This window comes from Apium graveolens, chromosome 3 (assembly GCF_009905375.1).
Source record: "Apium graveolens cultivar Ventura chromosome 3, ASM990537v1, whole genome shotgun sequence".
Taxonomy (NCBI): Eukaryota; Viridiplantae; Streptophyta; class Magnoliopsida; order Apiales; family Apiaceae; genus Apium; species Apium graveolens.
Window position 1 is genome coordinate 22,390,726 of NC_133649.1, and position 25,340 is coordinate 22,416,065.

Below are 25,340 nucleotides of genomic sequence, written 5' to 3' on the forward strand. Positions count from 1 at the left end.
TTTCTAATTTTTGTTTACTTTTTAAATAAATATTTCCCTTTTATTGAAAGTTTAGCATCCTGAGTGGGTTTCCTACCCATACATTGAATTTTGTTCTCTTTCAACGAGAGTTTAGTTATTATATTAGTTCGTGGATATGGGTCATGTTGTATTACGGTTGTTGTTCGAAAACGTTATGATCAGTCAATTTATGTGTTTACTAAGGCTATAATAGCTTTTTAGATTATTTATTAAAAATGTTGTATATTTCAGTTATATGCGCGAAGGATGTACCCGAGTGAAAAATTTGATTAACGATCTTAGTTTTCATACACGATACTTTGATTTGAGTTATTTTAATACATATTTATTCAATTTTGATTATTCTTGTAAAAATAATGTTAGAGACCCCAAAAATTATTATAAATTTTTTCTTCAAATAGTTTATAAATAATAACTTTTCTTATAATAATATGGAATCTCGCGTATATTTATATACACCCACGAATTAAATTTTAACACGTGTCATGTCGCGTTATTTTATAATTATTTTAATATAACTTGTGGGCTATTTATCATTACTGTTCTTGTAAATACCTATAGCTTTAATTAATAAATTAATTATTTATATAAAATAGGAGGAAAATGAATAGGACCGAGGAAAGGAGTAATTCAAAATTCGCTTTTAACTTGTTATCAAAAAGATTGGAAACGGAGGATAATGCACTGATTAAACAACTTAAATAAATTGACATGTTAGATTAGGGGGTTAGATAATTGAAGTAAACAGTACATTAACTGAGTGGGTATGTAAATAGTAGTAAAATAATACTGATGTAACTTTTTCTAATATATAATTTTGAATAACCTTTTATAATAAAAAAATTGAAAGAAATATCAAAAAAGAAAATATAAAAAATTAATTTGGGCGAGGGAGTATATAGTCCTAAAAATCGTACTAAACAAATATATGCAGACACCACATAATTACGTGCACAAGCCACACAACCAAAGACCTAACACACCTAGCAACATCGTACAGGTCCCAAAAACTGGTTATATATATTGGAACATAACTGGAGGAGTGGGGACAAAGTCTCTAAAGTAGTTAAAAATGAAATTTCATTTCAATTTTCCTCTAAGGCTCATGAAAAATAAGTAAAGACCGTACGCTAGACCAATGAAAATTAGACAACGGTTTTGGATGGTACCGTCCTCAAATCTCATCTCCATTTCTATATATTCCATCTTTCCTTTTATAGATTTCACTCTTTGTCTCTCTAGCCTTAGCCTAGCTACCCCCTCATCATCTTTCTTTCTTTCTTTCTTTCTTTCAGAATACATATACATAGAGAGAAAGGCGAGAGAGAGAGAGAGATATGGGTAGGGGTAAGGTACAGTTGAAGAGAATAGAGAACAAGATAAACAGACAAGTAACTTTCTCAAAGAGAAGATCTGGTTTGCTTAAAAAAGCACATGAGATCTCTGTTCTTTGTGATGCTGAGGTTGCCTTGATTGTTTTCTCTACTAAAGGCAAACTTTCTGAATTCTCCACTGATTCTTGGTATGCTTTTCTCTACTTGTTTTCTGCACTTTAAATTACCAATTCTATGATATCTAGCTCAGATCATTTGCTTAGGTTTTGTTTGTTGCAGTTACTTGTTCTTTCATCTTCTACCTTGAAAATTTTAAATTTCTGGCTACTGATAATATATGCACACGTGTTCATATATCTATGCAAATTGGTAAGAAAATGGTTGGTTTGTACCATAGGATACCAGAAACTGGAATCATCACAATAAGAAAGTGAAGAATTGATAGTCAAAATTTAAAACAAAACCATATTCTGTTCTTGATTTTCACAAGCTCTCAACATGAGTTACATATATAATATAATGATTTCATGCATAAAGTAATAGTACGCTTGTCCTTAATATTATATATATGTTTTAAATTTTTTTTTGGTAATCTCTTGTGTGATAAATGACTGGCATCTTCTCAACAGTCAACAGTGTCACTCTATTATTTTTGAAATGCTTTGTAGTACTAGTTATAATACTTTTATATAACCTGTTCATGCATATATGGCATGTACTGAAAGCCTGAGATATTTTGGTTGTAGTTCATATAAATAGAGTACGTGTAGCCTATTTCAGTAATTACACTATCTGAGAGTCGTTTAATTACATGCAGAAACTACGTGCACATTCAACTGACTTTACTTGAACTGAACTCATACCTATTTAACTTGGTGTATATGTATTTCTATGTTACAGTTTAAATAAAGCGATTTTCATAAATGTGAGCATCATTCTAACACTTTTAGACGGGGTCACAACGGGTCCCATCAGATCATAACATGCTTGTGGTTATGATGTTATTTGTGATCAAATTTTTAGATGGGTCATAATCTATTATATTCAACTTAGAAATGGATTAATCAAAAATGTCCATTTTTTAATAATAATTGTTGTTGAGCATGAAATTTTTTTAAAAATAAATAATGGTGAAGAAAAATTAAGAAGTGGGATAAGTCAGTGAAACCCATTAATATAAGTAAAGAAATATATTAAAACATCTCAAAATTGAAAGCATTAAGGGAGCTAATAGCCTAATATTAACCATACTGAGCTGCTTTTTCTAATTGCTAGTTTTGTATATAAATATAATGTTAGTAATGTTATATACTAGTATATATTCTTCCCCAGTTACAAATGCTTAGATGTCCTCTCACCTGCGTAGCTTCATTAATTATAACCAGTTCTGTTCCCTTAGAATTTATTTAGTGCTCCCAACAGACTTGTGTTGTCATATTGTATGCAATAGGGATTTCACCTAACCTGGTTAGGTTTCGCCTTATCCTTGCTTTGTCACTTTATCACCTCAGCTTGTTCATTAGGGTTCACACCATCTAAATTAGGATCGAGGAAACTTGACATGTTTTGTTTACACTTAATTTTGGAAAACTCAATCACCCAAATTTTAAATCCTGTATTTTATAGTCATAATTAGATTTTTGTTTATAATTTAGTATTCACATTCATAACGGCTCAAACAATTTTTCTTAACATTATCCATTTATATTTGTAAGTGGTTACTATATTGACAGTAGACTTTTAGAATATTATTTATTAAAATAATATCAGTTTTTATTAAATTTAATAAGTTCTGAAGTATTATTAAAAATGAATAATTTTTCTTGTAATAGTTCATTAATTTTTTTAATCTATTTGAATATACTAGTAAAGGGCGGATAAGATGATTGGCTTTCGATGAAGTTTGTTTTTAGATCAAAGCATGTAGACTTTACTCAGCAATGCAGTTATTTAGTAAATATGAGTTTTTCCAAAGCTGATTGGCAAGGAGATTATTTGGCTAGTCAAAATCAACTTAAACGCCTCTCACAATATTATAACAATCCTATTGTTGACAAAAATTTGACTTTTCAAGTAATTATGTAGGTTATTTAATTACGTTTTATATTTTATGATCTAAAGTTATATATGTGCTTAAACTGAGTCTTCTGTAAGTGTCAGATGGTTTATATTCAATAAAGCACTTGCATAATGGTTCCTTAACATAAACAGCAAGTAAATGATTAATTATTTTGGTTTGAAAGATTTCATGTTTTCTGTATTGAACAAAACTTTTCTTCTGTAAACCTTCAGCATGGAAAGGATTCTGGAACGATATGAGAGATATTCAAGGGCAGAAGGGCAGCTTGTTGCAATTGATACTGTATCACAGGTGACATTGTTATAACTGAGCTATTATTTTTAAATAGTGTAACTCAGAATTATCATGAACCTTAAATTCACAAATTGTTTTGTATTCTGACAAAATGTATATCGAGATCAAGTTCACTTTAGTAATAAGAATAACATAGAGAGATCAAATTGTAGGAATAATGTACTTCAGTAATTAATATTAGAGGGGTTTATATTTTCCAAAAACAAAAGTGGAAGTGGACTAGAATCTCAAAATATTTAAACCAAAATGATCAGAACAAAATCTGTTTCAGGGAAGTTGGACTTTGGAGCATGCAAAGCTCAAGGCAAGAATAGAAGTATTGCAGAAAAACCAAAGGTATATATATCATCCCGCTTTCTTAAGAAGCCCAACTAAAAGAGCTACAAAGTTTGGAGAACCAGGTCGATTCAGCTCTCAAGTACAGAAGTATTCTAATAATGTTGGCCTTTTGGGCAGGCATTACATGGGTGAAGACCTGGACTCTTTGAGCCTCAAAGACCTACAAAGTTTGGAGAACCAGCTCGATTCAGCTCTTAAAAACCTTAGATCAAGAAAGGTAAAGATTATGCAAATCGGTTAGCTAGCTACCTTGAACTTGTATATAATAATTTTGAAATACAACAAATTCATAGTCATTTAATAAAATTAATGGTGTTTACAGAATCAAATCATGTTCGAGTCGATTTCTCAACTTCAGAAAAAGGCAAGGCACTTCCTTTTTTGAACTACAGAAAATGAAGATGGCGTTTTTATATCATTGGCATTTTAATAACAGAAGTACAGAATTTTGCCAATTTAAAGAGATTGGATGAGAGTGTGTTTGGGAGAGGGAGGGAGGGAGGGAGAGGAAGTGGGAGCCAGGGAGGAAGAGAGAGGAGCGGAAGGGGGGGGAGGGAGAGAGAGATAGAGCATACAAAATCCTGAGAATCTTGGTCACTTACTATATTTTGCTATTTGTATGGCAGGACAAGGCTTTGCAGGAACAAAATAACATGCTGTCAAAGAAGGTGTTGTTTTAATCCTTTTCATGCTAATATAGTGATTTTCAACAGAATCTTGCCATACAGAATTGTAGATTACAATTGGCACGCATATATTATCTGGAACAGTCTTGCAGCATCCATTGTTGCCACTGTTATTAATGAGCTGTAGCTTAAGGAGAAGCTCACAGCATCACAGCATAGCAAAAAGATCACATGTTTAGCTTCTCTTATGCTAGCTAATTCCTTTGCTTAAATGTTAGTTGTTGAGTTTGTTACTTTACTGTCTAAACATGTGATCTGTGTGAATTTCTCCTTGAGCTGCATTATACTAATCTATACAACTTGCATATATTCCAAAAGTCTATCACTTGCAAAACTGCATTCCAAGTTGCAGGTTTGTTGTTGTGTTGTTTAATTCAATTCAATTTTAAAATTTTTCCTCTTATAAAACTTACATGGCTCTTCCATTTAGTGTTTTATCTCATACAAGTAAATGCTGAATTTTGTTATTAAAATTGCTCTCAAATGATTGAATGAGAAATACTAGCTATCCTGCAATGTCACTTAGTTATCAACTAGCTAGATACACAAATTTCTTCATTAACTTGTATACTAATATAATAAAGCAAATTAGAACAAACAATTGAAAGATTAAAAATCAAATTTTATTATTTTTAATGCAAAAGAATATATATAATTTATATAATATATGAAAATTGATACAGTAACTAAATACTAGAACTCAAGAAGTAACTTTTAAAAAAGATAATATTCACTTTTATGAAATTAAATTGAAAAAAATCTATTAAATAAATAAGCATTTTATAGTTTTCAATATTTAATCTATAATTTTTATAATTAATTTAAATATATTAAAATGAGCAAAATATAACATGTAGTTAAGTGCATTGATGGCTTAGGTCATTTCGTGAAGAGAAATAATTAGTTGGATATATTAGAAGAAGATAATAATATCTAATTTATTAAATTTAATTTATTAATTTTAAATTAATTCATAACAATGAATTAATTAATTAAAAAATTAATAAATTAAATTGAAATATTTTAGAACCGGGCCATTTAATTAAAGGTTCAAAAAACATAGGTAGTTGTAAATGATATTACAATTTTCTTCTATATTATAATTAATAAATGTGTTAAGATATTATATTAATAAATAAATTACATAGCATTGCATGATATATAATTAAACATATATAAGTATAATTTTTATAAAAATATGGAACTATATTAATCATAATTTATATGCTATTGTACTTTTGTAATTTAATAAATGTAATGATTTTCACTGAAGTTCACACAAATTCATATATTTTAATACTATCAATATATTTTAATAAACACTTGATTGACATTATTTTAATGTACAAAATTAATTAATGCAGTACTTATTTATTAAATACATATACATATATTTATTATACAATCATTACTAATATTTCAACCAATTTCACGTGATTAATTATTGATTATAGGATACTTTTATTTTATATTTATTTATTAAAAATAAACATAATTACAACTACAACCCACATTTACACACTTATATAAAACACTTGCATTTACACAATTTATTTAAATATAGGCAACAACTTGCATAATTCAGTGACTAATCTAGGGATTATAAACTTGCTCACTTAAATCCATAGATCCACTAATTTAGAGACTTGTTATAAACTAAATATAGGCAACAACTTATTAATCTCATTAATGACATATGTCCTTTTCTAAAAAATTTCAAAAATCGGCTATTATATCTGACAATATGGATCAAAATTCATATTATGAGTCTGAATAATTTTCAAAAATCGGCTATTATATCTGACAATACGGATCAAAATTCATATTACGAGTCTGAATTAATTTAAAATATATTAGTCTGAAATAATTCAAAAAAAAATCATACTTAAATTTTCTACTTTAATATTTTATAATTTTTTATTCATTATAAAATATGTTCTTAAGGTCAAAGCGATAATGGAAAATACTAAGATAAGAAATGAAAAATATGGTGCATACTTTGTTTCTCATTCCTTTAAAAAATTGTACTCATATTAGGAAATTTGGTGTTGAAGGAGATATTTGGGGACAACTAATTTCGAGATTTTCTGTCAGAATTAACAATTTGCTCATATGTCGTCCTAGGCCCATTCTTGGTGCACGTCTGAGATTGTTTTGGACAATTATAAGATAAAGCTTTGATACCACTTGTTGTACTTGCTAAACAGGCCTAACTCCACATTCATATGATATTGTTCGTTCTGGGCCGAACTCGCACGTATTTGTTTTGGATCATTCCCAAAAAGGCTCTTACTAATGTATACTAGCAATTTGTCCTTCTCACAAACGATATGGGACAACTTCTCACAATCTCTTTCTTCACACATCGGGCCCGACACCTTTCGGATCGGCCTCCTAATTATGTGGTACGGCTCCTTTTTGACCCATACTGAAAGTTCATCTGGCTCTATGACTTATCCATAGGCCCATACAAGGACCACGTGCCTTTTCCCTGATCCCTCCCGGGTTAACCTGTATGCCGCTTCCTAAGTCTATTTTGGCAGCCCATAGGAGATTGTTATGGACCGAAACAACCTTAATACTAATACTACTTGTTGTACTTGCGAAATAGGCCTAACTCCATATTAGTATGATATTGTTCGACATGGGCCGAGCCTTCGAGCCCCCACGGATTTGAATTTGGACATATCCCAAAAGGTCTTATACTAATGAAGTTAAATGGCTGCTTATAATTATATACTACTGGAAGTCCGTCTGGCTCTGGCTCCGGCTCCCCTAGACCCATTCTGGAAGGCTCATTGGCCTCCCCTTTAAACCCATCCCGGTTAGCCCATCTGTCGCTTCCAGGTTCATTCTAGGAGCCCATCTGAGATTATTAAAATGGACCGTTCAACCATAGTTCTGATACCACTTATTGGACTTCCCGAGCTAACCTAACTTCACATAAGTATGATATTGTCCGCACTGGGTCAGGTCCGCACGAATTTGTATTTGGGCATATCTGAAAAGAGCTCATATTAATAGAGTTTACTAGCTGCTTATTAACTAGCAATCTGCGCACAGAAGGCTGTGTCTGGGCTTTTGAAAAGATGACTCACAAATAATGTGGGACAACTCCTAACAATCCCCCATTCACACATCGGTCTCGACACTTGTAAGATATGTCTCCATCAATGTGATCTGGCTACCCTTGACACATAGCGGAAGTTCATCTGGCTATCTACCTCCCCTCCCCCTTAAACTCATCTCTGGGTAGCTCATCTGTCGCTTTCTAGGTTTATTTTGGGAGCCCATCTGAGATTATTAAGGATCATTATAATCTGAAATTCTGATACCAGTTGTTGGGCTTGCATATTGTCCGCTTTAGGTTGAGTTCGCACGGATTTATTTTTTGGCACCATCACAAAAGGTCTAATACTAATGAAGTCATCTTACTACTGCTACTTATATACTAAAAATCTTCCTCTCTAACAGACCCTGACTGGCTTCTCAAATCTCAAATCATGATTATGCGTTAAATCATTATAATTACTTGTATAATCTAATATAAAATCTTATTTAAATTCTTTTGTCATGATGTAAGAGGTTGTTAAGGTTAAATCAAATTATTTAATATGAATATAGTCATAGAGTTATATGTGAGAAGAGGGAAATCATTGATGGGTGGGAAGGGGAGTTTAAAAGGGAAGTTGAAATGATTGCCAGAGTTTAACTGTTCTCAATTTACATTTAAAAATTACTTTAAAATTTGGTGTAATTATTAGGGAATTTAAAAAATATTCTAAAATTGGGTTTAGAATATGATTAAACTTCATGATACTTTGAATAATTTGTCGAAAACTTTGTTTAAATCAAGAAGGCTTTATGGAATTTTACATATACTTTGAATAATTTGTCGAAAACTTTGTTTAAATCAAGAAGGCTTTATGGAATTTTACATCAACTCTAAAACTCTACGAGATTATACATGGATAGATAGGCTCAACCCAAATATCAAATCGAGAAGGTAAGAATTAATTTTCTTGTATATAGAGCTACCAAATGAGTAACTTCATTAATTTAAGATATTATAAAATGTGCCCAAAAATAAATATATGGGTTTTGAGCCAAAGTGGATAATACGGTGCTAGTTATTATTTGTTTGCATCCCGATATATATCAATTTTTTTGAATTTCATGTAAAATGAATCAATAGCAATATCTTAAAGAGTAATACTACATGCACAAAATTTATCACAAAAAAGTTCACAAAATAATGTAACAAATGTGTTGTGATGTTTTAATTAGTGCTATTAATATGAATTTGAGGGCTCATTTCAATTATCACTTACCACATGTTATTTTATGAAAGATTCTATGCTCAATTTTGTGGATCTAACATTCCTATTTTAAAATCTATAAATATTTGTCATTGCATTAAAATCTAGATGAGGTATATCTTGATCATGTTTGGCTATTATGTTAGAGGTAACAATTGAATGAGCTATTTTGACTAAATAGCAGATCAGGTGAAGACTAATCTAGTCAAACTTCTAATTTGGTTCAATGTGCAAATTTTTTCTAAACCTTCAACTTTCATGCACGGCCAAGAATAAACACGGTTCATCAAATGATAATGTTACATAGCTACTGCATTCTTATTTCCGTGGGCAACTGTGTATGGCTTGATAATCTTTTTTTCACTTATCAGTATCTTAATTTAGTTGAAAATATTATGTAGAGATAGATTAATTTCTATCATTTGCATGCTTTGTGTACAGCTGTATGTTTCTTGTTGTATGGATTTATTTGTGCATAACAATCATCAAGTATTCTTAACACTTAGGTGTATATCTGCAGGTCAAGAACAAGGAAAAAGAGCTAGCCCAACTGTGTCCACTGGAGCAACAAAAACAAGAGAGTTCATCACCTCCTGTTTTGGGGAAATCATTTCAACCCTTCAATGTCACGGGGTTAGTAGTCCCTTCCAAAGTCTGTCCTACATAAGTTAATGTTATAAAATCACTCATCTTAGAAGTTAAATATGTACTACTAAAACTTATAACTGTTCTGTGTTAAAAATTGCTGAGCTTAAAATGTGATTCGAGCTAAAAATATCACAAATGTTAGTCTATGGGGGAGTACAAAAAATTTTAAAAGTAGAGTACTGAGTATTATTTGCATGAGATGCAGTGATGTATTCCAAGCCGTACGCAACACCGGAGATGATGAAGGGACTTCTCAACAGAATAATGAAACTAACACAACCATTCCAGCTTGGATGCTTTCACACATAAGTTAATAAACAAGGGTCATCCTGCAAATAATTGGCTTCTGGAAGATGCCATTGTTATTTTATATGTGTATGTATTTTGGATGTTAATCTATTGCAAAAATCGAAAAGCTGTACCTCGTCCCTTTTGTTTTTATGTAAATGGAAGGCTAGATGAAAGAGCTCAGCCAACTCAATTTAGTTCTGTATGCAATGTACTTTGTGTTGTATGCATTTTGTTCATTTTTTTTTGAATTGTAATTAAGCTGACGTGATGTATTTTACAGTCGAGTGCTTGAATCAACGGAGTTATGTAAGATTAGGTTTGATTAGTCCTTCATTAAGACTTTGCAGGTGACTTAACAGACCTGTTGAGTTTAGTGCGTGTTGGTAGTTAATTTGGCTGTGGAAGATTGTATGTAATGTTAGTACGATCCACAGTTTCATTGGGAGAAATTTTTTGCAAGCACTAAAACTACAATATTCTCATTGGCCATATTTGTTTGATGGGATTAGGAGAATTATTGGATTATAATCCGTAAAAAATAATTATTCCTTGTTTGTTATGAAAATTGGACCTAGGGATTCTAATCCCCGGATAACTAGTAATGTCAAATGTAGCTCGGCCAATGGGATAAAATAGTACTTGCAGGTATTATGTGGGATTAAAAATTGATTGGACAAATTTACCCTTATTTAGTTAGAAATACTGCAACTTTATACCAGTAAAACTTGTCTTTCGCTCTTCTTTTCACTCTTAAATTCTTCTCCCATGTACACATATGTATCTATAGCTCGCTTTCCATCTCGTTACCGATAGTCACAAACATTTATCTTATTACCTAGTAAGAAATTTTTTAATCTTTTTTAATTTTCGTGTTTCTGGGATATAAACAACTTTTAATGTTGATGATTATCTTCTAAATTTTGAATAATTTTTTCAAATCTGAAGCAAGTTTGATTGGAGTTAATGTAGTGATGTGTCTATTTTGTGGTGTTTTGTGTTGTACGGTAATTTTGGTGTTGTTTATTGGATTGTTTTTTCTATTTTTAATGTAGACATTCTGTTTGTTTATTTATTTGAGTCAGAATTTGAATTTGTTCAATATGTTAAGGTTTTTTGTACAGAGGTGATTCTCTACCTCATCTCTACTTAAGAATTATAATCCCTTAAATAACTTAACAAACAATAAGGATTATAATTCTTGGGATAATAAGGAGAGGATTATAGTGAACGGATTATAATCCGGGGATTGTAATCCTTCAAAACAAACATGGCCATTCTTTATAAAGGACACAATGGATTTTACTAAGCTCTCCTCCTTACACGTTGAGTTTTAATTTTTATAAGATGGGATCATATTCTTATGTATAAAGATATTAGTAGTACAAGAGATTCAGGTCCATTGCAGCAGGGGCTGAACAAGGGGACAAACTTAGGCCGAACCCCAGCTACACTAAATATTTTAGTAAATTTTTTTTTATAAAGTCACGGTTTCTACTTTCTAGTTAAAAATTTGTAGAAAGTTTACTTTAAGCCCCGGTTAGTTTAGAAAAACTAGCGATAAATTAGTTTAACCCCGGATGTTTTATGATCCTAGTTCCGCCACTGCAGCATTACTGTAAATTGTTGTATTTGTCGAATGCCAGAACGGTTATAAACGTTACTTGTTGTTGCTTCTGTGATTATAATTCAGCATGCCATGCACGTACACTTGATTTGCCTTTTACTCTAGCAAGAATTAATTTTTGCTCAGGTAGACCCTAGAATTTGACATTGATTTTCAAATACAGCACATTGATTATATCTCAAAGGTCGGCTGCAGTTTCCAGAAACTGATGTATGCTCTTCTCTCGTTTGGTGAACATATTGAATGACTCTCATACTGGACGGTCTGGAATCTAGACCACATAAAATAGTGGAAATTGGAATATATAAAATAAAACTTGCTTTTTGTTAATTCATATCTCATACAAAACTACAATTACGTATTGCTCAAGGTGTTCAAGCAAATCACAATCTCTCATAACTGTACTGTTGCTTGTTAGTTATCTGAATTTTAATTTGTTGGTTACGGTTCATTATTTGTATAGCTGTCTTCTTCTGCATATGGCCTTTCATCTTAAATGTCAGGGGACAATGTTTTTGATACTGCATTAAGCTTCGGAAAGTATTATATTAACATCTTCTCTGTTTCCTGAATGTCCCAAGTTTTTACATGTTCATGTACTCTAATTAGCCGGAAACATTTGATTCTCGCAACCTATTTCTATGTTTTCAACTCTCGTAAAACTTCTACAAAACAACAGCAGTGTATCCGACACTGCTGTCAAGTGTGATTCAGACAGCAATGAAGAGACAAATGAATGCGACACATATAAAGCTGTGAAGAATTGCAGAGGAATCCAATTGCTTGATACGGTGATCAAAGATGAAACGTTGGACCCTGAGAAATCCATTTTTCGTCCTACAAGTTTATTGAGCTACTTGACGCCAGTCTCACATTCGAGCAGTGTTTTTCTTCGATCAAATAGCAGCTCAGACAGCACACAGTCTTTTGCATTTACTGATTTAAGTTCATTAACCTACTTGAAACCGGTCTCACATTCCAGCGCTGTTTCTCTTCGATCAAACAGCAGCTCAGCTAGCACACAGTCCTTTGCATTTCCTGTGTAATTTGATTTTCAACTAATTATACACATATCAAAATATCTAGTGCAGGCTTATTTACATTGACTCTGTCTTTTTTGCTGCCTCTCAGATTTATATCAGATTCTTACAACAGCCCAGAAAAAATGGTAAAAGCCGAAAAGAGGTGCTCCGGGCGGCGCAGGCAATGGATAGCTTTTTTAATGTGTGGTAAATTCTGAGGCGGTACTATCTAAGACCTTCATTTGTTCATGAAAGCTAAGTTTATTCAGTTCAACAGTGGCCATCATTTTTCTAGCTACCAAGACAGAATCTAGTACAGTGTATTTGTATTTTGAGTAACGCTAGAATTACAAAAGAAAGTTACAAAATGATAACATGTGTGATGTGACACAATGACAAACATGTGACATGTGACATTTATAACTATTTTAGTAAGTACCTCTAGAATTTTCCTTGTATTTATATGTACAATATATGCATCACTTTAGTTGATTGTAATGTTTCAAAGAGATTGCTTGAAAAGTACATCAGTTTGGGAGCTTGAAATTTGGTTTGATTTGAAGATTTTGCGAGTTGACATTTGATAACTGTGTTAACACATGTTCTTTTGTTAATAGAAAAAATGGAATTTGATATAGAAAATTATCAGGGTTATAAAATATAAAATTGATTATCAAAATAATTACAAAATATTTATCTCCTTAAATGAAGCGTAAAAAATCAAAATACCGATCATTTGAGGACTGGCGTCCAAAATAACATTTGGCGGGAGGACGATTATTTGGGGACTGGTGCCCAAAATATCATTTGGCGGGAGGGACTGCCCATATTATCCATTGAATATGCATTATCATCATGCGTATTCTGTTTTTTATAAAAAATTGCGAAGAAATTTAAAAAAAAACAGAATACGCATCCGTAAAATGCGCAGTTCGTCGGTATTTTGGGTCGTTCTTCCGCCGATGAGTATTCTGGGCACTTGGAAAGGAAAGTGGTGTATATTAGGCATTCTTTCTTAAATGAAATGGACTTCTACAATTCACCAATTAATTTATAATCCAACTTTTAATCTTCTAAAATTAATAGGAGTGTATTCAATCAAAATTTTAAACATTTTTTTTGGATTTTTGAAATCAAGAAATATTCAATTTGGATTTTAAAAAATACTTTAAAATCTAGTGGTATTCAATAGTGATTATAATTTATTAATTTTAAATCTGAGTGTATTTAATTGAGATTTTAAAAAGTCTACTTAACAGTATTCAATTTTGATTTTTAAAAATCCATCAAAATCTAATGGTATTCAAAAGTCGGTAGAATTTTTTTTATTAGAAAAAAGTGGGGGATTTGATGGATTTGTTAGTTTATTTTTAATTTTTTGAAATTTTTTAAAATACATGAGATTTTTAAGGAATTTTGAATTTTTTTTTACAAAATAAGTAAGACTTTACAAGATTTTTCTATTAAATTCGTCAAAAATCCACCAACAATTAAAATTAACGAATTTTTTTTTAAATCCCCAAAATATCATAAATTTTTTAAAATCTGAAATAAATATACCCCCTAAGTCAATTTAAAGTAAAAAAATTGATTTTTAGAAAATGTTATATTCATTTCTCTTTGAAAACAAACATTCATCTTCAAAATTCATATTTTATATATTAAAAAAAGTAAAAAAAAAATATTATAATTAATAATAATAAAAAGAAAATGACTCTATAATAAAAACTTGATAATAAATAACTTTGATAAATATATAAATAAAATATTTAATTTTTATTTAATATATATAAATGTAAATCTGAGCGAAGGTATTCAATATTCATTTGTCAAATATTTTCCCCAATCATCTGCATCTTCATTCTTCTCAAAATCCAATCGCAATACATACACATACACACACACACACACAATTCCAATTGAATCTCTAGAACCTTCCATGGATCTATGGAAACGAGCACGAACATTCGCCGAAGACGCGGCGAAGCGGTCACACGAATTCACCGTGGAAGCTGCTCGGAAATCTCAGGAATTCACCGCCGAAGCTGCTCGGAGATCGCAGGAATTCTCAATCGGATCTTCCAAACTCTCCGACATTGTCTCCGAAGCTACCAAACGCTCTAAAGAGATCGCTACCGAAGCCTCTAAGAAAGCTGATTTTATTAAAGTTGAGGCAATTAAACGAGCTGATCAAATCAAGTCTAAGATTCCTAATGCTTCTGTTATCGGTGTTTCAACCACTCCGGCTGTTGTCGAGGACAAGGAAGAGGATTTGGAGATGTTTGGAGTTTCCGAGGAGTTGCGAGAGTTTGTTAAAAATATTTCCACTACTACGTTTAAGGAGTTTCCTCTGCAAGGTACTTGAATTCTGTGATATTGTATATTTTATGTTTTTAATTGTCGAATCATTGAATATGTTTGTTATGATACTAGAATTGCAATGCAGGTTGTTTAGGATATAGGTTTAATTTAGTTGAGTAGTTTTAAAGAGTTTATGTTCGAAGATGCGATTTTATACTTTTATATTTTGAATTGTCGATTTTTTGAATATGTATGTGGCGGTTTGCTGGAAAAGCATTGCAGTGTGTTAAGGAATTTAGCTTTTTTCTAATTAAGGCGAATCTAGTTTGGTGTTTTATAAGAGTTTCTGTTAGAAGGTGCCTGCATTGTGTTAATTTTTTCTATGATTTTAACAAAAGAATTGTTGACATTTTTGTCTGAGATTACTGGAATTGCGATGTTAGGATGTTAGCTTTAATGTAATTAAGGTAAGCATGCTTTTGTGTGATATTGCAGGTACTTCTACTGATTTTATTTAGGTTTTGATGATTTTATCATATACCAGAGCACTCTTATGATTATGAACAATCGTGTGTTTGAGTGTAGCTTCTTCAAACTTACAGTTTAGAAATTATAAGTTTATGGGATTATTGTATATACATAAAGAAAATACACTACAGTTATTGATATGTTGAAAATAAATTTATCTATCAATTTTAATTTAGTTTTCTACTAATACATATTGTTATTGTTCATTAAGTTAAATTCTAATTATAAGACTTTTGTCATCTTTACTTGAGTTTTGGCCTAATTTTTTATGGAGCCAGAACTTTATATAATCTACATATTAAAGGCGCAAAGTCATTTTATCCAAATTACTATCAAAGGTTAAGGGTTTGATTCTTAGAAACTACAAAAGAAACATAGTACTTTATCCTGGTTTGTGTTAGGGTTCTAGGGTTTGGTTCCTTACAATCACAAAATATAATATAATATCGAAATCCCAATATCTGGTTGTCGCCCTCTACAATTGTGTACATCTGAAAATTATAAATTTACTGAAACAGTAATTTGAACTACATGACCTATTGTTTTAAAAAATTGAATAATCTATGATTTTGGATTTTATTTGAATTTGTTAATGATATGCTATTAAATTCTTAGAAAGAAAGAGAATAAGTAGAAGAAATTGAGCTGAACAAAAATAAAAGAGCTGTATATACATGATTCTGTTTTCTTGAGTTAAGTGTAACAAACAAAAATTAAATGAACATCAAACTATTAAACGCTTCTGTTGTAAATATGTGTTTTTTAAAGGAATTATGTGAAGAAACAAGAATTATAGAGTTTAACTGAGAACAGTGGGGGTTGAAATGCTTTGTATTTTTAGAAGGCTTTGTTTCCTTCGGAAGAAAGCAGACACAATCTTCTTTCTGATTATGAAAAAAAATGTTTGGATGATCTATCAAGAATATCGAATATTTTATAAATTACTTGCTATTGTTTGAACATATTACAGTTGTAACTATTAAATCCTTAAATAGCATGATATACATGATCAAAAAGAATTCTCACTTTTATTCGGTAAATATGTGATCCAAACAATTTCCTCTTCTCATTTTCCTTATAGGTGATTTTGATGTTGCACTTTCTAAAAGGTAGTGGTTGCTGACTCAACGAATTAACACATTATTGCATAATCTGCATGCATGCCTCGATATTATACAAAATATATGAAGTTGTTATAATAATCCATTTAAAACCTAAAGTGAAATGATCAACCCATGGGATACTTGTATGAAGTCATTTAGATTATCAAACTTAGACCTTGCCTAACTAAGGCCTAACTAATATATAACCATGAAAAAACTATAGGCTCAAAGCTATTGGCGAGCTTTCATCAATGGTGATGATTGGGGATATGAGTCAAAATTAGGGTTCTCGCACAATTTCCCATGAAACACAAAGTTATCTAATTAAAATATATTTTTAATTATAATAATAATATGCTTATTAAAAAATAGCTACTTGCTATATACTCCCTTTATTTTTTAAAATTTGACCTTGAATTTTTGGCACCCATGTTTTGGAGTTTTGACCACATAGTTAGAATTTTTTTTTCTTTCAAAAATGTCTTTTTTGGAATAGAAATATTAAATCAATACTTTTATTCATAAAAAAAATTAAAATTATTATTTTAACTCTGTGGTCAAAACTCCTAAATATATGTGCCAAAAAGTCAATTGTCAAATATTAAAAAACAACGGGAGTAATAAACATATATAGGGAATTCATCGCACATTCTTTATTCCTTGTCAGTTGTCTGGAATTAATCTTCCTCTTTTACAGTCTTCTCTTTTTCCTGGGTTTGGTGTTTTTGAGGGACACTCAAAATATTTATGACACATCTCCTGACAATCAAAGCACTTGTGATCCATATTAGTTTGAATTTTAATGATTTCATTGTACGAATTTTGTCGTGGAGGCAAAATTCGTCCCTAATTAACACTATATGATGAGCCATGTGACTTATCGCCCAAGTCAAGTTTCCCCCAAAAATAATGATAAGTGATAAAACTTACTATGATAATCAGCAACCACAGAAAGATTATCTTGCTTCAATTGGATGAACTGGTATGATTTGGCTGCTTGTACTTAGCTGACAGAATATGTCTTTGTATTGAAGCTTTCACCTTATTCCACAACAATATTTCTCCCCTGCTAACACGACCTCTCCTTTTCTTTATCCCACCACATGCAAGTTGTACCTCGTAGTTTAGTCTCGGCAAACAAGGTTTTTTGCATCACTCGTGTTATGACGCCTTGAGAAACTTTCCAAATTATGTATTCAGTCAAAAAGCACATATACACGAGTATTTTCACTATATCCTCCTGAGGCTTCACAAGGTTTCTTTGGATTTTAGGGCTCTTTCATGGTTTACGATGACCAAGTAATTGATTAGTACTATTTTGCATGACTGTTTGTTGTCTAATTACAATATAATAGCCATTTTTCGTTTAACTCGCCAATTGAAAGTTTGACCTCTGCATTCTTTTCCTCTTGTTGCTGAATGTGTTCTTCAAGTATTGCATTCACGTCAGAAGCGTTCACCATTTTTCTTTCTTCTGTGAGCCCAGAACTGTAAAAATTGAAAGTCCAAGGGCTGTTGTACAATTTCTGAAACTGCAGGGACTGTTTTGTAATTTAGCAAACTATAGGGAATGATTTGAAAATTTTAGAAGCTTAAGGGTCTGATTTGTAAATTTAGAGAAGCTCGACGACTGGTTTGTGAAGTCTGGAAAGGGTAAGGGCTGGTTGGTAAGGTTTAACAAACCTTTGGGTTGGGTTAACCTAAAGAGTCGCAGGCTTGGATTCAAAGAAATTAGGGCTTTGTCATTCAACATAATAGATGATAGAAGTCTGGACCACGAGTTCCTTCTCTTATCCTTTTTTTTCTGGTGGAATTTTGAGACAGTTTTTTGGTTGTATATTTCCTGAACCGTATGCAAAATGTTTGATAAAGGTCTGAAAGAATTTTGTAGCCGGTTGTGAATAGGGTTGTTATCGTGGGTGGACAAGTGGCTGGCGGCTTCTGGTGGCTGGTTGGCTAATGCTGGCGACTGGTTGCGGTTGCTGGGGCAGGAAAATGGCTCCAATACCACTTTGATGGGGTATGGATCAAAATTATGGTTTTGGGACGATTTCCCACGAAATACTGAGATATCTCACAAAAACAATCTATTTCAGTTATAATAATCTGCTCTATTACAAAAAACTACTCATTATATATAATGAACCTGTATAACATTTTCCCAACTAAAATATGATTCTAAAAAATATCCTTCTCTAATTTCCTTGAAGATTATGATTAATGCATATGTTTTAGAATTTTCTACTTGTTAGACCTCTGCAACCTATATTATAGTTCCCAAATAGTTTTATTGTAAAATGTAGGTGTCGCTATACAAAGGAAAACTTTGTTCCCTCCTCCCTCTCATTTTCTTCCATTTCTTTTATCTGCAATTGTGTTTATTTTATTAATAATTTCTCATCTAATGTTTTTTTTATCATACACTTTTTTTCAGTATTCTTGAGAAGTTGTGTAGCAATTTTACGTTGATGTTGCTTAATGCTTACAGAAACAAGCTCATTACTAGTTTTTGTTGTATGCCTGTGTGTACTTATGTGGAATGATGTATATGATGTGCAGATGATACTGAAATGTCTGATGTACCTACAGTCTCGAATATTAGCCAGGATCTTACGAAATGGCAAGAGATACATGCCAAACTTGTTCTTTCTACTGTGAAGGTAAGGAAATGGGTAGCTTCCATTCCCTGTCCACCTCTCCTACAAATTGTTTGCTGCGTAAATCTTTATTAGGGCTCTTTTAGGCGAGGGGTTGAACTTTATTATTGGCATGTCATCTTCGAGTGTTTCTAATTTGCTACTTGTTAGCATCGGTTAGTTTGCAGTTCTCATAGCATAACTTATCTTGGACAGTTAAACTTACCATTTTAACTAATGTGTGATGTCAGTATGTCACAATCACCCCCACCATAGTAATATCAGGTCCATAAACAAACAAACTAAAGACCATTCTATTTGTCTGATAGCATAAAGTTTAGATAGACATGTCACAACCTGGCGGGATGCTATATTATTTCCTACCATCTTTAATGTATTTGCTATATTATTTCCAACCATCTTTGATGTACCTTTCCAAAGGAGATAAGGTAGCAGAAATAAAATTATAAAAGTCTCCATATATACCAAAAAAAAGCGGGTAAGTCTACCCATTGATAGCCTTGTGCGTCACTTCTATTATTTAAAGAAAAAAACAGTTGCTAGAAGAGCATAACTCAACTCATCCATACATTCTTGTGCGGGTCCGTGACTTTCCAAACGCTTTTTACCTTTGAAGACATATGTCATTGTTGCAGGAAAAAATCTGAATTGTCCAACAACAGTTACTGTAAAGTCAATGCAGTAACACATGTCATTATCTGTACGAGTTATCCTCTGCGAGCATCTTATCGTTTATATTGCTAGCATAGTCTGTTGGGACAGGGGTTGTAATTTTACGCTTATTGCTGTGTTAGGTGAAATGTTTTTCTTCTTGCTGCCTTGTCTCTTCTGCAAGTAATAATAATAACATTAACTTTTAGTATTATTATGCGCATTATTCTCTCTTTTACCATAATCGTGTAGATGTGGTGAGGCTCAATGCACATTTGGCGATGATAGAATGATAGTTTTCAATTAAAATAACTTAATAACAATTATTAGAATGCAACTATGCAAGTGCTGCTTGATGGTGTAATTTTTTCCTATTATTATTTTGCAGGAGATCTCAAAGTTGAGGTACGAGTTATGCCCACGAGTTATGAAGGAGAGAAAGTTCTGGAGGATATATTTTATTCTTGTTAACAGTCATGTGGCTCCGTGAGTAACCATAGTCTTAACTCTTAATGGTGGATGCTATTATACATAGCCACCAATATTAGTCATCTATTGCATTAACTGTAAATCAGAATTGTTTTACTACGAAGCATCAGTGTCGTAGATACATAAAATCGATAAAACCCAAAAGGCCATTCAGTTATTGAGGATACTATCTTCTGGATGAAAACTGAAACTAAAATTTGCATTGCTGCATTTTACTTCCCTAATCTTTATAGTTGATGGTGGTGCCGGCTACAAATGTTTACAACTTGCTAAATTTACTTATTCTTATCACACAAGTAATGTTCTATTAAACATTAAACTAGCCCCATCTAGAGCCAGATCTTTTATGGCTTCTTCCTTGACAGCTAGATCATGGAATCCTCTTTACAAGTATTTTATCCAAAATAAGATAAATTTAAATACCCCCCGAGTACGATACCAGCGGAAATAGGAGATTGTCTCATCAAAGAATTTACTCATAAATTTCGTATATGTTAAGCTTAAAAGCTGATCTGTCAAACTATCTGTCTGTTTGGTTAGGTATGAAAAGCGATACAATGAAGATGCAAAGAGGAGAGCTGCCGAAGAAGTAAAAGATGACACAAAGAGTTCAGAAGATAGAACAATTTCCAATTCAGAAACTGGGGGAACAGTCCAGAAAACTAAGAGTGTATCCTCAGCAGCTACTGAGCAGGACTTGGATGTATTTCTCCTAGGGGATCTTGGTGATAGTGACGATGGTCCAGGTATATTGTTTGTACATCTATTTCCAAATTGCTATGTGGTATGATGAAGCTTATTAATAGAATTTTATATTCTCCTTGAAATTGAATATATGTGTTTCGATTCCTCGGTATCATATGTATGGTTATATATAACACTATATGTTCATAAAAGCTTCTGTCCGTGAACTTCAGTATATGTGTATTTTACCCTCGGTCTTTAGTTGTACAACACCATATTTTTAAGCAATTTTGTGAAGGATTCAACTTATGTTGATATAATTACGTGCTGTAAACATAATTTTATGGGCTCACTCTGTTTTCTCCAGTGATATTGTTGCAATTTCGTTTTATTTTTAACCGTCTCAGTCTTTTGACCAGCTTAATTGATATCCATGTTATGACGGGGAACAAAATATTTTGCTTGTAAATTTTTACCCAACCAAAAACTGCTTTTATCTTCAACTTATTTTGTAAAATTCTTAATAGATATTTAAGAGGCATAACTCTTTTCTAGTTTTATGTTCTATCTGTGAGTTCTAGTTATTGTTTATCAGTGTTCATTTTTTATTTTCATGTGCTGGGAAGTAGTTATCTGACCTCAAATGCTAGCTTTATGATCATCTTCTTATTATTATTTCTTAGACGACAAGGATGAGGGATTCGATGATGATGATTTTGATAAGCTATAACATGGTAAGAAAGCAACTTATATAATTTTCTTTTACTTTTATACTTGGTACCATTTCGGATTTTCTATCTCTCTTTGGCATACTTTTATGTACAGTTTGTGTTGTGCTTGACCAACATGTATAGTTGGTAATTGAATTATATTTTATATAATATTAGTATCCAACTTTCTCTCCTCAAGTTTCCCTTGGTCCATCTCCTTTAAGATATTTTGGAATATTTTGCTGATAGTATGTTATCTGAAACGTGGAACAGTTTCAAGAATGTATGAAGCAATAGGTTGGTACACAATATCTCTGTAGCCAAGTTTGTACTCACATAACACAATGGAACTTCTTTAATTTGAAATAATGAGATAGGTTTGGGTCATGAAAATAAAATTTTAAAAATGCAGGGCCAGTTGTAATAACCTTGTTTTAGCCTGTTCAAACAGAAACCAACTTCACTAATTCACTTGGTACAAATAGTCAAATATACCTAGTGTGAACAACTTAAGCAAGGATATGTGGCTGCTTGTGGCTGCAGTAGTCCATTAGGGGAAGAAGGGGGAAGGTAAATTTGGTTTTATAGAAGCATGGGTGCAGCGTGAAGCTTTTCGATATGTTAGATAATCTGATTTCAAGTAAACAAGGTATATTTTCTATGCTGGATAATATGATTTGATATTTTCTACAAATGCCCCTAGGTTTCTTGTACCTAAATTTTGCTTTAGCTGTTTAAGTATGAATATGTGTCTGATTAAGAAACGGGGAAGGTTTTTGCAAATTGCAAGTAAATTGCTTCAAACTGGACCATACAACGTAAACTATTGTAGTGTCTAAACCTCAGTATTCAATACAAGGGTTATTAATATGTTAACCTTAAGAGTAGTTACTTTTGTACACATTAACCCTCAAAGTTTAAAAAACGTACATCCGTTCCCTTAGTGTGACCCCAGCACTTTTTGTGTCATTTTTGCCCTCAATAACCTTCATTGCAAAGTGAAAATATAACCCCAAATGAATTTAGTTACTAGATAAAATGGCAGGACATTGGAAAATTTGTCCTGGAAAAATAGGTGATAGAACACCCACATATTCCAGCAGCTTTCCGGTGAACGAGATTAATCTGAAATTATATAACTGTTTTGCGGTACCGTTTTAAACTTAGATGGTTTATGTGTACAGCCTCGAGGCCAAGATGTAAATCACCCTCGAAACTAAAATTTTAGCCTGCTGTCATGTGTTGATTTTATTTAAAAGGTTGATTTTGGATTTTGTACTTTAACTTGAGTGAAAGCATATTTTGTAATGTTTATTTTGCATTAATGAACTGTCGGAGCTAAAATCCTTTCATAAATGTGCAGGTAAACCAAAAGAGATGGGGAGTTACACGAGTGACTACGCAAGGGAGAGCCAATGCTGCACATCGAAAAAGCATGTTATTTATCTTGCTCAATTTCCAACTTGTAATACAATGCAATCGTATTTTTTAGCTTATTATTTGTTAGGCTCTGTTGCATCAAATTAAAATGTTTCTATTTGGTTTTGTACAGCAATTAAGTATGTAATTATTTTTATTGGACGTCATTAAAACACGGGCAATGCAGAACGAGTCTTGAGGTTCTATAAAAACTAGATATTCTTATAGAGTTGCAGTTGTTGAATAACCTTCTCCAACAGCTAATTGGTATATGTTGTCACTTGTCATTGAATTTACGCATCTCATTATCAGGCCAGCTTATTTGTGACTTACTGGTAAAATCTACCTATATTATTAACAAGCTTAAGCAATAAGCAGCTTAGTTTAAAATACAAGAGTGTTCCAAATACAGTAATTGCATTTTTCTTCTTTCAGATGTCCGGGGGTTATGAGTATGACTTCGCGTTCTACCAAGTTTTAAATTTAAAAAGACACACCAACGCCTGCAACGAGAAATGAGAATCATTGTCAACGGCTTCTAGAAGTTAGTTACCACCTTATCAAGTCTTACATATGACATAACATTGACATATGCACAGAGTATAATCGTTCATGTATTAAATAATTTAATTCACAAATTAAAGGTAAGGTGATTACAATTGTATTTGTTTTAACTCAAAATAGTTTCAACATTTGTAAACGTGTGTGTGTGTGTTTTTCGACCGTTGGCAAGCTGACAAAAAAATATCAATATACACAAAAATACCCATTGACCGGCCACCAAGCTGCTCTGAACACTGATTTTGGGAATGAACTAGAACCATGCAATATATTCGTGTCTTTATTTTGTCACATGAATTGTCCCAGTCTTTATATTTGAATTGAGAAAAGGAAACAACATATATCAAATGTAGAAATATCTAATACAACTGCTCATTTCTGGTTGCTTGTTTGGACCAATACAGAAGTTATCTTATTACTACTGTACAAAACTTAATAGATACATAGTTCATAATGATTAAAGAAATTGGAATGCGAGGTACTCGAATTAAATTTTATAATTATTTTCAAATATTTATGTATATCATGTATAGTTGATAATTTTAGGTGAAAAATAAATTTAGCCTATTTTTGTACAAAATTAACAAAAATGACCAAAGTTGGTCAATTTTAGCCGATGAGATACCAACTATTCACTTTATATACTTTATATGAGATACCTAACTGTTATATTAAATATCTTACTACTAGTGGAGTATTTTATACAAATTGAAATAGCAATAGAATATTCAATCAGCTAAAATTGGTCACTTTTTTCAGAATGACTATTTTGGTTAAAATTTTTCAAAAAATGGTTATTTTTGTCAGTTTTTTATAATTTTACAAGTAATAAAATATGATTGTGTGTGCAAATAAAAATTAAAATACGACAAATTTTGTGTCATTATTCAGAAAATGTTTTGAGAACAAATCCTGACTATGTAGCATACTCAAAAGAAATTGAAATGATAACTTAAAATTTAATTAAAAAAATAACAATAATATGGGAGAAAATAGGAATTGCACCGATTATGTTTACAGCTTTACAAAGGGTGTCTAGAGGCGATTGATGGAAGTGTCGGTGGTATTATAGTTGGTGGGAGGAGTGAATTATCGGGCCCGTCTCTCCCTTGCTACGTGTGAATCATCCGCTGGTGCTCTGGTCGGCAACTTTATTATTCGTCCCCCATTTTTAGTGGGGTCCATTTATTCACTGCTTCTTTTTCATTAATAAATTAACTCACCATCTTTCCCTTATGTATTCATGGGTACCCAATAAATAACAAATTTAATATTTTTATGATTGTAATTGTTGTAAATGCAGGTGTAGCCGTGTTCTATTAATATAATTTTATGTTTTTATTCATATAATTGTTCTAAATATAGCGGGTTCATCGATATATATTTATGATTAGAATCAATCAAATTATACCAAATTCATGGCAGTTAAATTATCTCAAACTCAACCGCACTTTTACACTATTTTAATATAAAAACTCATTTTAACTCAACTCTAAATAAAGTCGCGTCACACCAAAAATTACACCGAATTTGATATTACATAAATGTTTTTGAGTTTTTATATATTCACATATTGTCC

The 25,340-nt window shown here is 31.9% G+C and overlaps 2 protein-coding genes across 2 annotated transcripts; both read left to right on the forward strand.

Annotated features, from left to right (window-relative positions):
* Positions 1 to 1,302: 1,302 nt before the first annotated feature.
* LOC141711976 (agamous-like MADS-box protein AGL8 homolog) lies at positions 1,303 to 10,235 on the forward strand. The gene is made up of 8 exons (XM_074514718.1): positions 1,303 to 1,543; positions 3,648 to 3,726; positions 4,001 to 4,065; positions 4,186 to 4,285; positions 4,391 to 4,432; positions 4,695 to 4,736; positions 9,594 to 9,706; positions 9,927 to 10,235. The coding sequence occupies exons 1-8, from the start codon at positions 1,359 to 1,361 to the stop codon at positions 10,033 to 10,035; spliced, it is 735 nt and encodes a 244-aa protein (XP_074370819.1). The 5' UTR covers positions 1,303 to 1,358; the 3' UTR covers positions 10,036 to 10,235.
* A 4,253-nt stretch (positions 10,236 to 14,488) lies between these two features.
* On the forward strand, positions 14,489 to 23,427 carry LOC141711977 (uncharacterized). Its single transcript, XM_074514719.1, has 6 exons — positions 14,489 to 15,015; positions 19,150 to 19,250; positions 20,287 to 20,384; positions 20,928 to 21,133; positions 21,755 to 21,805; positions 23,145 to 23,427. Exons 1-5 carry the CDS (start codon positions 14,598 to 14,600, stop codon positions 21,799 to 21,801), a joined length of 870 nt encoding a protein of 289 aa, XP_074370820.1. The 5' UTR covers positions 14,489 to 14,597; the 3' UTR covers positions 21,802 to 21,805; positions 23,145 to 23,427.
* The last annotated feature ends 1,913 nt before the right edge of the window (positions 23,428 to 25,340 follow it).